The sequence below is a fragment of the Schistocerca cancellata genome, chromosome 1, assembly GCF_023864275.1.
Source record: "Schistocerca cancellata isolate TAMUIC-IGC-003103 chromosome 1, iqSchCanc2.1, whole genome shotgun sequence".
Classification (NCBI taxonomy): Eukaryota; Metazoa; Arthropoda; class Insecta; order Orthoptera; family Acrididae; genus Schistocerca; species Schistocerca cancellata.
This window is the reverse complement of record NC_064626.1, coordinates 484594766-484607544: the sequence shown is the minus strand read 5'-3', so window position 1 is coordinate 484607544 and position 12779 is coordinate 484594766. Positions and strand designations below refer to the sequence as shown.

The 12779-nt window shown below is 41.3% G+C and overlaps 1 protein-coding gene across 2 annotated transcripts in view; it reads right to left on the bottom strand.

The window, feature by feature from the left end:
• Nucleotides 1–12779, bottom strand: part of LOC126177684 (intraflagellar transport protein 122 homolog) — a 254831-nt gene that overhangs the window by 203672 nt on the left and 38380 nt on the right. For both annotated transcript variants that reach the window (XM_049924474.1, XM_049924475.1), the window contains exons 6-8: nt 7370–7445; nt 7095–7289; nt 6922–7010 (exon numbers count right to left, since the gene is read on the bottom strand). In XM_049924474.1, the coding sequence (XP_049780431.1) occupies nt 6922–7010; nt 7095–7289; nt 7370–7445 (360 nt within the window). The remainder of the gene's footprint in view (nt 1–6921; nt 7011–7094; nt 7290–7369; nt 7446–12779) is intronic.

Below are 12779 nucleotides of genomic sequence, written 5' to 3'. Positions count from 1 at the left end.
TTTGAGCAACAACTCAATTTGCCTTTGTTAAGGGCATCTCAACTGAAAATGCAGAAATCAAAAAGTAAACTGTGTTTACAGTGTAATATCGAAAAAAAATTCAGTTCCATGTATTCGTGAAAACATCTTTGAAATTATGAAACAGTGTACAAATAAATGTGCATAATGCACAAATGTAAAAATACAGTATCCCAGACAGAGTTCCGTACATTGGGCGCGACTGCTTCACTTGTCTACAACACAATTTTGTAAATGTTCCTTATTAGCCACAACTTCTAATTACTATAAGAGTATTCAGACTCAAGATATACAGATTCTGCTTAATTCTACTGTTCGTATTCAACTGTTTTTGACTTTGCCAGTATATGGTCAAATGGTACCATTCTGTGTAATGTCACACAACTGCTTTTTCTGAAGTATTAAATAAAAACAATAGCAAAGTAGTGTAAGAAGAAGAGCAGTGGCTTTAATCAAAAGTGTAACTTTTTTCCTAATAAACACATAAGTATATAAAGTGATCTAGGAGTACTTCACATAATGAACAGTGTGAATACATTAGCACTAGTCTTTTACCGAAGTAGCCTGTAATGGCTGTTTCTGTTTAATTTGGTATCCATGAAGGCTCTCTTTTATGATGACATTTACAGGACATGATGCATGATGAATGTCATCATTATCATCATCATCATTTAGTTATCTGCCTTGTGGTATGTTTAGACTTCATGGCCCTCCATGCATCTCTGTTCATTCTTTGATACCTTCCTTGTGATCTACTGATGTCATCCAGCATCTGGTATCTTCTTCTGTTGTTCCCTCTCTTCCCAGGAATAGAACCTTTCATTGCCTCAACCTGAACAGTAACCTACTCATAAAAAAATATTAAATATTAACTGACCAATGCCATCAAATATAATCTTTTCTGTGGAAAACAAAGATAATTATAGATCAATTCTATCATTCCTGTCTTCTGCTTTCTGCTCCTCAATGGGGAAGGGGTGGGGATTGGGGAGAAGGAAGTAAGGATTGGGAGAAGGGGGCAGGGGGAGAGGTGTTGCTGTTCACAAGCAGTTATGTGGCATGGAAATGGGATGTAATCTGTTGAAATAGTTCATGGGTGTGATCTGTTGCACTATGGCTCATCTCCGTCATCAAAATTGAGCTGGTCACACCGATCCTTGTAATCTACAACACTGTGGAGTGCAACAGGTGACTCTGGTGGTAGTAATTTTACATGAATCAAATTCTAATGGTAAACTGCTGATACAGTGTAATGTTGAATGCTCAAAGTCTGCATTACTTCAAAATATGGATAAATCAGACTGCCCTAATTATGTGTACTTGATCAAACACACTGTCCTGCCTACCTCCTGTGTGACTATGGTGTACACAGCCTGTACAAGGTCTAATGGCATCAAGATTATATGTTAAGCTCAACGATTCCATTTGTCAAGGTAATGATAGTGCTCTCTAGTCAACATAGTAGCTCTCTCTCATTCTATTGCTCAATGCTGTATACAATCACAATTATACAACCAAAATGGCTCTAGAGCCACTATAACAAAAAGCTGTATTGAAGGGAATTGGAATAGTGCTTGCCAAACTTCAATAGTGGCTCTTTCTCAGTCAAGTCGAAAAGGAAGAATTACTGTGAAAGAAAAATAATGGCAACACACAGTTAACAGCAAACACATCCAACTGATAGTAAGTGTTCAATACATATACAGAGCAAATACCATTTGAGTATGACTCTTGATGCATCAATCTGACATATGTTGAGTATGGTAGCACATCAATGACATACGTCTTTCTTAAATGCAGAAAATACACCGGCAGTTTCTTCATACTTTGAAGTACTGAGCCATTTATCTTACTGAAAAAAGTTAAGACTACTATGTTTTTCTTAAATGCCCATTCAGCTCTGTATTGCACAGTATCATTTCTGTGTAGTACCTTCAACTCTCTATGTATGTTTTAGTGTAAACTATGAATAGAATTACAAATTTTTACTGCTAAAAACTATTTGATAAAAATAAGCTAATATGGGAGGAATTTCTTGGTTTTAAGAGTGATATATAAAAAGCAGTGTATCATGTTTTCTGCAAATTCAACATGAATGATGAATGTGCTGGGCACAGTTTGGCGACTGTCAGTGATTTCAGATTCACAATGTTTTTAACACTGTCTCACAAGATTTTATTAATTGGGAAGTCATCAAAATATGTCTTGCAACACTTTCTTACAGCGAGTTTTCTTGCTTTCCACTTTATGAGGCACCCACTGCAGTGCATTACTGATACACCAATAATTGACCACATCTATGCATTTGTTGCCATCCTGCCACTCATTTTTTTAAAAAGTTACAAAAATATTTATGACTGTCCTATTGGAGATATTGCTCTAACATGAGAACAAAAGGTTTCTCTAAAACAGTCGTATCATGTATCAGCAGAAGATTACAATGTAATCATATTCCAATAATTATAGATGTGATGCCTATTGGAATAACAAATGTTTCTAACAAAACTTTCATTAAAAACAATGCTAAACTGAATTAGTTATTGATTGCAACTGATTTCAATTTAAACACTCCTGAGACATTAGTAAGACAAAGATCCATAAGTCATGCATCTGTAGAAATTAATGTTATATGAGTAGTAATAACATTAGCTATGACATTTCATGGCAACTACAGCTCTCGTTGTAAAATAGGAGCATAAAAACCATTTTACACACTGATGAGCTTACAACTGTTGTTTCACAAGATTCAATAGAGATTCCTCTTATTAATCAACTTATAAATGATTTAACAATAACTGCCTTTCATTAAGGGCAGCATACTTGCTCACAAAGGTGGTTTGTCAATGGGAAAACAGTGGCATTTGCAACACAAATAGTTGTAACATCCACCGTAATCATCAGTTTGGGAGCCTTTTTTTTCAACCTATTCCCTCATCTAAAGAAACTTCTACAAGGGAAATGTTCTGAGTTATGGTATCCACTGAGGGGTATTTTACAGATCCAGGTACACACATCAAGGATAGACCTATTCTACTGGGAAAATGTTGGACAGTTTGGCCCCATAATACACACACCAAAAAAAAGTTTTGTTTCATCCCAGTTCCCAGAACTCCTGAAGATAGACGTTGACTGTGGATATTGTATCGCAGACACAGTCCCTTTGACTGTTCAGAGATGTCACTAAACCTGCCCAAAGGTCTAAACAACCATGCATGAGCAGCACGTATTAGACAGAGGGGGTCTGGCAGCCGCTCAGTTCCAACCATTCTACCAGTAAGGAGGTACACGGCTCGCTTTTTTTCTGTAGTTCTATTATGCCTAGACAGTCAATACTAGGGTTTGATCACATCCACATTGTTACTTTCTGCCAGGAAGGGCTCTCAACAAGGTGTAATGTCTCTTGCAGCTGTCCCTCCACGATGTAATGTCTCTCACAGCGGTCTCTCCGCGATATTATCAAAAATTTTATAAATTATATAACTCGGTACATATCTCGAAATATCTCTTCTTATCTTACCGATTCCTAAACTTTAATATACGATGATTATCAATGCAAAGTAATTTCAAGCCCTATTATTCCTTGGAGTGTGCATTTACTCCATGGAATAGTTTCTCTGCTATCTATGTTTTCTCTTATGAGAAGAATGATTCAGATCTTGCCGAATAGCTGTGAAAGAACGAAGATGTATATTTATGTATTGTTGAGCTAGTCGCCGTCTTGATGAGATTCTGTATGAGAAGGAATTTAATACAGGAACTAAACTAAAGTAAGTGTGTTCGCGTATTATTTAACTGATTATTATTCACAGTGTTTGCTTACTACGCTGTGTTGCACGGGATCAGTGGGAAACGTCTGATTTACACTGGATGAACCTGCCGTTTTCTACACTGAAGATATCCAGTTTATTACTTTCAATAAACAGGCTAACACGGTCTTACCAGCAGATCTCCGGTCTTCCCCATGTGATCACCGAAAGTTAATAATTATTACAAATGTTTTTAGGAGATCGACTGACAATTTTCGTTGAACCGAGACTTTGAAATTGCTTCACTGCCTTATGGAATTTAAGTTAAGCTCAATTTAATCAGGATAGAACAGTATTGAACTGTGTCAATGTGAGCCTGCTTTGTGAATGAAAATTCCCTTAATATACACGTTTTTACTATCCTGATCAGTGAAGCTAAATCAGGCCGGTGTGAGAGAGGTTTTTAAATTTCAGATCCCACAAAAAAAATATTAAAAAGGGAGGTGTCCAAGTGTCTCAGAGTGAACCAAAGCGATGTTGTTTGACATGAAGGAGGTACAGAGAGACAGGAACTGTCGATGACATGCCTCACTCAGGTGCCCAAGGGCTACTACTGCAGTGTATGACTGCTAACTATGGATTATGGCTTGGAGGAACCCTGACAGCAATGCAACCATGTTGAATAATAATTTTCGTGCTGTCACAGGACATCATGTTATGACTCAAGCTGTGTGCAATAAGCTGCATGATGCGCAACTTCACTCCTAACGTCCATGGCAAGGTCCATCTTTGCAATCACAACACCATGCAGTGCAGTACAGATGGGCTCAACAACATGCTGAATGGACCGCTCAGGATTGGCATCATGTTCTCTTCACCGATGAGTGTCACATATGCCTTCAACCAGATAATCGTCGGAGACATGTTTGGAGGCAACCCTGTCAGGCTGAAAGCCTTAGACACACTGTCCAGCGAGTGCAGCAAGGTGGAGGTTCCCTGCTGTTTTGGGGTGGCGTTATGTGGGGCTGACATATGCTGGTGGTGGTAGTGGAAGGTGCTGTAAAGGCTGTATGATACATGAATACCATCCTCGGACCAATAGTGCAACCATATCGCCAGCATATTGGTGAGGCATTCGTCTTCATGGATGACAATTTTCGCCCCTATCGTGCGTATCTTATGAGTGACTTCCTTCAGGATAACGACATTGCTCGACTAGAGGGGCCAGCATGTTCTCCAGACATGAACCATATCGAATTTGCCTGGGATAGATTGAAAAGGGTTGTTTATGGGTAATGTGACCCACCAACCACTCTGAGGGATCTAAGCCGAATCACCGTTGAGGAGTGGGACAATCTGGACCAACAATGCCTTGATGAACTTGGGGATAGTATGCCACAACGAATACAGGCATGCACCAATGCAAGAGGACGTGCTACTGGGTATTAGAGGTACCGGTGTGTACAGCAATCTGGACCACCACCTCTGAAGGTCTCGCTGTATGGTGGTACAATATGCAATGTTTGGTTTTCGTGAGCAATAAAAAGGGCAGAAATGATGTTCATGTTGATCTCTATTCCAATTTTCTGTACAGGTTCCAGAACTCTCGGAACAGAGCTGATGCAAAACTTGTTTTGATGTGTGTATAAATACAATAGATTTTGGAGCTTTAAACGCCATATATTTAGTCTTATAGGACAAAATACTAAGATTGTGTTCAGTGTTTTACACTGACAATTTGACACATGCATAGGTATGAATTCCTCAATGTTGGGATTTGGAAAGAAATAATATTAACATATACATAATGTGCTGGGGACACCTTTTGCATTCAAAATTGCCTGGATGTTTTTGTACGTTGATGTAGTTTATAGAATTCACTGCAAATGAAACTGCCCCAAGTATTTGAGAAATCCTGAAGGAGAATAACAAGCCCTTAGTTATTTTTCCAATAAAGACCAAAATGGCTTGATAATATTCCAAGTTGGTGATCTAGGGTGCATTATTTCATTATATTGCTCAACAAACTTATCTCTGAGATTTCAGTCTGTGTGGATGAAGTTAATCTTATGGCAGCACCTCATCTCAGGATGAACAGTCACCTGAAGGCATTTCATTAGTTGATCAGTTATTTTTCCTTTCAACATGACACAGAAACCACAGAATGACCATCCAGATCATTACAGAGCCTCCACTACACTTCACACTTGTAAAACACTGCCCCTGACATTTTACATGCATGGGCAGGTGATGCAGCACAGAGCTGTATAAAAGCATGTTTCCTTTTGTTTGGTCACCCATGTTTTGTGCTCTTTGCATCTGTGAAGACTCTTCTTGATATACAAGAGGTTAAGCTAGGTATTCTGTGATGAGCAGCCTTTTTGAGCTGTCCTCACCTTACAGTTTTCACTGGTGCTTCCTTTCTAGCAATATAGTAAGCTTTGCAGTCATTTTCTTTGTAGTGATCTTCTTATACGTGGTCACAATGATGTTTAACACTTTTCTGCCTCTACCAATAATTTTGGTCCCCAACCCACACCTCCAATTGTGATTTTAGCAGATAAAATTTTCCCACGGTCTGTATGCTGTTGTGGCACTTAATACAATAGCTATACATTACTGCAGTGGATTTGTGGCTGTTGCAATGGATGCACTATAAGACGAGCAGCTTTTGTGGTTCTGAGATACCATTCTTTAAACCTAGGAATGCAATTTGGCAATAAATGTTAACATGATCATTTGACAATAAATGTTAATATGATTCAAATCACAGGGAAGTTTGGAAAAAAATGACTTTATGAAGTAGAAATATTCACAAATGTTACTGTTTTACTTTCCTGCTCAATACATTTATGCTTAATTGTGTCTACTACCTGCACATTTCAATCATTCATGTATTTAGCCAGATTTTCATACTGAGACACAACTAAACATAACTGCAAGCTCAACTTGTTCACATATTAGAAAAATACACATTTCAGTTACACACGAAGTGTAATGTACAAGATTGTATTAACACAATGGATGTCTACTATGACACAGTTCTGCACACTACTGTACCAGATACTTGTAGACTAAACACACAATCATCCACGTACACATAATTTACTTCATACAGTATCGCAAGCTATAAAACACTCCCTTTATTCCTACATACCTGAAGGCATAGCGTTCTCTGTAAAGTCCGTGCACTGTGCTAAATATCAGTTGGTAGTATGCAATTGTGCCATCTTGACATCCAAGGGCCTATAACATAACAATATGTTCAAATATCATTGGTCTCCCAAAAAAAAAAAATCTACAATGTGTCAAAATAAACACATAACATACCACATAATTGGAATCTGGGCGGGCTGCACAGCACCATACCCATGAAGACTGTTCTTCTCCAACCGTTCCAAGACGTATTCCATCTTTTGTCATCAATGTACAGGTTTTATTTGATCCACCAAGGAGAAGATATTCACCATTATTGAAATAACTAACACAAAGGGGATCAAAGCCAATATTGCGCTCTTTGCCCACCTGTTTGAGAACAATGAATAATGATTTCACAAAAGGAGAGAAGAAAAGGAAAGGAATGTCAAACTTTACCCTGCACTTACCAGTTTGCCACCCATAGTGTAAAACGATAAACCTCGACCCCAGTCTGCAATGCATAACACGTCAAAATTGTCTTCCCTATAAAGAGACGAGAACAAAGTAATTTGTAGGCCATTGCACTTTGATCACTAATAAGATTTTATTATAATAATGAAATTCCTGGATGGAGAAGTACGTACAATAAGGGAAAGGGATTTACTCACCTATTGCAGACTGATGTGTGGAGCACAGAGGCATGCACACAGGAAAGAGCATTCACACTGGCTTTTGAACTCTTGCTCTTTTTCTAGCAAAATTCCACACATACACACACACACAAGCACAAAGGCACCCAAACACACATTCCCATGACCACAGCGAGAGTATGCACTTGTGTGTGTGTGTGTGTGTGTGTGTGTGTGTGTGTGTGTGTGTGTGTGCCAATGAATGTACTTCTGCTAGAAAATCCTGTTTACTGTTGGTGCATCTCTGTGCTCCATGCATTGGTCCACTGTAGGTGATTGGTTGCCTTTTCCTCAAGGTACCTAATAAGATTTTGCATCTTCCAGCATCACTAATTATTCAGAGATGCAACTTGGTGATATGGACAAAGTTAATTCAGGCAAACAGAAATTTCCTATTATGTTCTCATGCATTTATTGTTATTAATATATGATAGCAATACAGGTAATTGCAACAGTTAATATTATCAATTCATATGAATAATAAAAAAGTCTTATACAATTAAATATTTTGCTTGAATTTGTTATGGGAACGATGTTTTGGAGGTGGAAAGAGGGGAAGGAGGGAGGGGGCGCAGAATGCAGAGGGGGAGGGAAGGATGGAAGGAGGGAGAGAGGAAGGCAGGCAGGGATGGAAAGAAAGAGAGAGAGAGAGAGAGAGAGAGAGAGAGAGAGAGAGAGAGAGAGAGAGAGAACTCAGTTGTGTTCTGCTATGATCACTGCTGTAGGCACGATAAATCCTTCCACAACTGCTGTAATCTACTGATAAATAGTCTGAGTTTCAGCTTCAGCTTTTGATGTAAGAAAGCACTATTCACAAATCAGGGACATACTTTCATCTATGTGGAAGCATATGTAAATACCTACAGCATTTTTTTTATACTTACTATTCAGTGTTCGGCCTAGAATATAGGACTAGTGCTCAACTATCATTACAGTAGCATCAGCCGGAGGAGGGGGGGGGGGGGGGGGGGGGGGAGGAGTAGAGGTACACTAAGAAATAAATTGTGTGTGCTAGGACTTCAATGTTAGACTTCCTGCTACTTCTTGTTTCAATATGTTTCATGAGTACGAGGAATAAATGGGCATTTGCAGAAAATTATGTAAATTTCCCAACAAGCATTAATGCTTCAGAAACCCATTAACAAATCATAAAGCACATGGGGCTAACAACCAATAACAAACAAAAGCATTTATACTTAGAAATTAAATCACTAACTATTAATTCCTCAACATCCGTAGTAGTAGAGCTATGCCTAACACAGCTGATATCAAGAAATTCACAGACAGAAAATTAATTTCGAAGTACTTCATGGAGCTGTGGATCATCAACAATATCTGTTCTTTCAGCTATGCCTTTATTGCACCACTCAGATACAGCACTGTGGAAAAAATTACTGTACTAAGTACATGCCAGCAAAAGAGATAAGTTGGGGTCTTCCCTCCTAATACACATAAAATATGTTCTGCTCATTAGTCATCTTCAGATAACAGTTAAGTCTCATTACACACTGACAGAATACAAAATCGCAACACCAACAAGGAGTTGTGTGGCAAAAGAAGGTTTGTAGGTGTATTCCTACACCAGAAAGCTGATGTCTCTTCACAATTTGCACGTCCCACATGAGTGGTACCAGTAGTGCCACTACGAGGATGCAAATTAGTTTTGCTTTAAATAAACATTGTAATGGTCCTGAGTGTTAGTTAACTTTGAGAGTGGACGTGGTGAGTTGATGTTAGTCAAGAATGCCTTTAAGGTATTAAGATGCCAGTATCAACACCTCACTGAGTTTGAATAAGGTCATGTAATAGGACTACGAGAAGCTGGATGTCCTTTCTGCATTATTGCAGAAAGACTTGGCAGGAATGCAGTCACTGTACATGATTACTGGCACCATTGGTCGTAGGAATGTACAGTTCCACGAAGATCAGGTTCAGGACGGCCATGTGGCGCTACCGAGAGGGAAGACTGTTATGTTCAGTGTATGGCTCTGGCGCACTGTACTGCATCTGCAGCAGCAATATGAACAGCAGTTGGCACCACAGTGATGTAACAAACTGTTACAGATCGGTACTACAAGGGCAGTTCCAAGCCAGACATCCTGTAGCATCCATTCCACTGACCCCAAACCACCACCATTTGCGACTTCAGTGGTGTCAAGTGAGAGCTCATTGGAGGGCAGGGTGAAGGTTTGTTGTGGCTTCTGATGAAAACTGGTTCTACCTCAGGATTACTGATGGCCACGTATGGTTATGAGGAGGCAAGTTGAGGGACAGCAACCCAACTGTCTGTGTGCTAGACACATTGGATCTACACCTGGAGTTGTGGTCTGGGGTCCGATATGTATGACAGCAGGCACATTCTTGTCGTTATGACTACAAATTTGTATTTCAATCTGGTGATTTGATTTGTTGTGCTGCCATTCATGAACAGCATCCCAGGAAGTGTTTTCCAACAGGATAATACTCATACTGCTGTTTCAATCCAATATGCTCTACAGAGTGTCAACATATTGCCTTGGCCTCACTCGATCACCAGATCAGTATCCAATCAAACACACTTGGGACATCATCGGATGACAACACCAGTGTCATCCACAAACAACATTACCTGTCGGTGTATTGATCAACTATGTGCAACAGGCATAGAGCTCCACCTCACAAACTAACATCTCGCACCTGTACAACACAATGCATGAATGTTTGCATGCTTGCATTCAACATTATGGAGGGTACACCCCTTATTAATGTTCCAGCATTTTACATTTGCATTGGCTCATCTTCCTTCCCCACCCCTCCACCCCCAATACTTCAATACATCTCTCTCTTTCCGTGCTTGTGTGAGCATTTAGATCTCCCACTGTTATGGCCTATACAGTTAATGGTCTCTCTATATCCTCTTCACAGTCCTCATCCTCTTTAGTACAATATCCAGCTTGTGGGGCATATATTTGCAGAACTTGCATAACATTCCTTTTTACTTTCACTCTGACCTTCATCAACCAGTCACTTGTTCCCTTCATTTCACCATTCCCACTACAGTGCAGCATACTTTCACTCTTCAGTTTTCTACTTCCTCTACCTTTCCACCTGATTTCTGACAATCCTAGAATATATACTAATATAACTTCAAGTTGAACAAATATATTTCAAGGAAGACGCAATACATGAAAGTCAAAGATCAAGTAAACAGAGTAAGACAAGTGTACACTTTAACAGTCAAATCATAACTGAGTCCAAGACTAGTGGCCGCTGGCTGGCTGGCCGCTTAGGTTGCGCTGCTGCTGCATGGCTGGTAGACAGAGCCACACGTAGAGAACGCGCGTAACTGTGCAGCGGCACTTTGAAAGATCGGCGAGTCACAACACATTTCCCCCCTTTGAATTTTTTGGACAGGTCTTGATGGAGGTGGCCTGAAGTTGCTAACGTCCATAGTTGTTGTTTGACTGGCCATAAAGTCTAAAGGAGGAGGCTTCCCGTATGGACGGAAGTGTCCCCGATGATAACGGGTCGAGATGACAGGAGACGTGGGGGTCGAATCTGCTGGGGCCCCGTGCACCAATCTGCCCATTGCAGCAAGTCTGGTTGTTATAACAGGAGACATGTGCGATGTGTCCGCATCCGTAGAAGGAGGAGGCGGGTAGAGTTGCTCCGACAGATGATGGTGATCTGGTTCCTGCATGGGCACGTCTCCTGGTGGCGTCAGCTCTTGTGCTGGCACCGATATGATGGTGAGAGGACTGCGTTGTGAGTAATGAGAGATTCCAGTATCCCGAGTACCAGGTAGGGCTGAAAGTGGTGTAGCGGCATACGGAACAGGCGTTGCCGGCACATGAGGCCGAAGCTGGTCCGAATGACGCACTGCAACACCCATGTCCGTCTCTATTTCATACAGGCGTTGGCCACAGTGTCGTAAGATGCGGCCAGGACTCCATTTTGGCCGTCTGCCACATCCCCGTACCCATACAAGGTCATCGGTGGTGAACCAGCCAAGCGAAGGCACCTGCGGCCGTGTGGTGGAAGGCTGCAGAAGATGAAGTATCGTGCGGGGCTGTTGGCCATGTAAGAGCTCAGTCAGGCTGTGGTCGCACATGGCGGTGAAACGGTAAGAAGCCAGAAATTGGAGAAGCACATCATCAGCAGAAGAAGTCAGGAGTTTCCTCATCTGAGCCTTAAATGTGCGGACCAGTCGTTCAGCCTCACCGTTTTACTGTGGATGGAACGGAGGGGCCGTGACATGCATGACACTGTGACAGGCACAAAAATCCGCAAAATTGGAAGAGGCAATTGCGGACCATTATCAGTAACAAGAGTAGAGGGAAGGCCTTCCAAAGAGATAATGCGAGCTAGAGCATTGGTGGTTGCCGCGGTGGTAAGTGAAGTGCAACGGACAATGAAAGGAAAGTTAGAGTAGGCGTCAATAACGAGAAGCCAATAAGTACCTAAAAAAGGTCCCGCGAAGTCAGCATGAATACGCTCCCAGGGCTTCTCAGGCGAAGGCCACAGTGACAAAGATGACTTTGGTGCAGCGACCTGTGATGCACAAGGGCCCCAGGCAGCGACCACGTGTGCGATTTCAGAGTCGATGCCATGCCAGTACACATGACAGCATGCCAGAGATTTTGTGCGAGAGACACCCCAGTGCCCTCAGTGAAGGAGGCGCAAGACTGAAGCACGCAAAGATGCAGGTACCACAACACGCGGCGAAGCAGTTTCATTGGAAAGGAGGATAACACCATCCCTAGCCATGAGGCGGTAACGCAAAGCGTAGTAGTCCCGCAATGGATCAGAAGTCTTAGCGGACAGAAGATCTGGCCAACCCTTCTAAATACAGCATAAAACATCTACATCTACATTTATACTCCGCAAGCCACCCAACGGTGTGTGGCGGAGGGCACTTTACGTGCCACTGTCATTACCTCCCTTTCCTGTTCCAGTCGCGTATGGTTCGCGGGAAAAACGACTGTCTGAAAGCCTCCGTGCACGCTCTAATCTCTCTAATTTTACATTCGTGATCTCCTCGGGAGGTATAAGTAGGGGGAAGCAATATATTCGATACCTCATCCAGAAACGCACCCTCTTGAAACCTGGACAGCAAGCTACACCGCGATGCAGAGCGCCTCTCTTGCAGAGTCTGCCACTTGAGTTTGTTAAACATCTCCGTAACGCTATCACGGTTACCAAATAACCC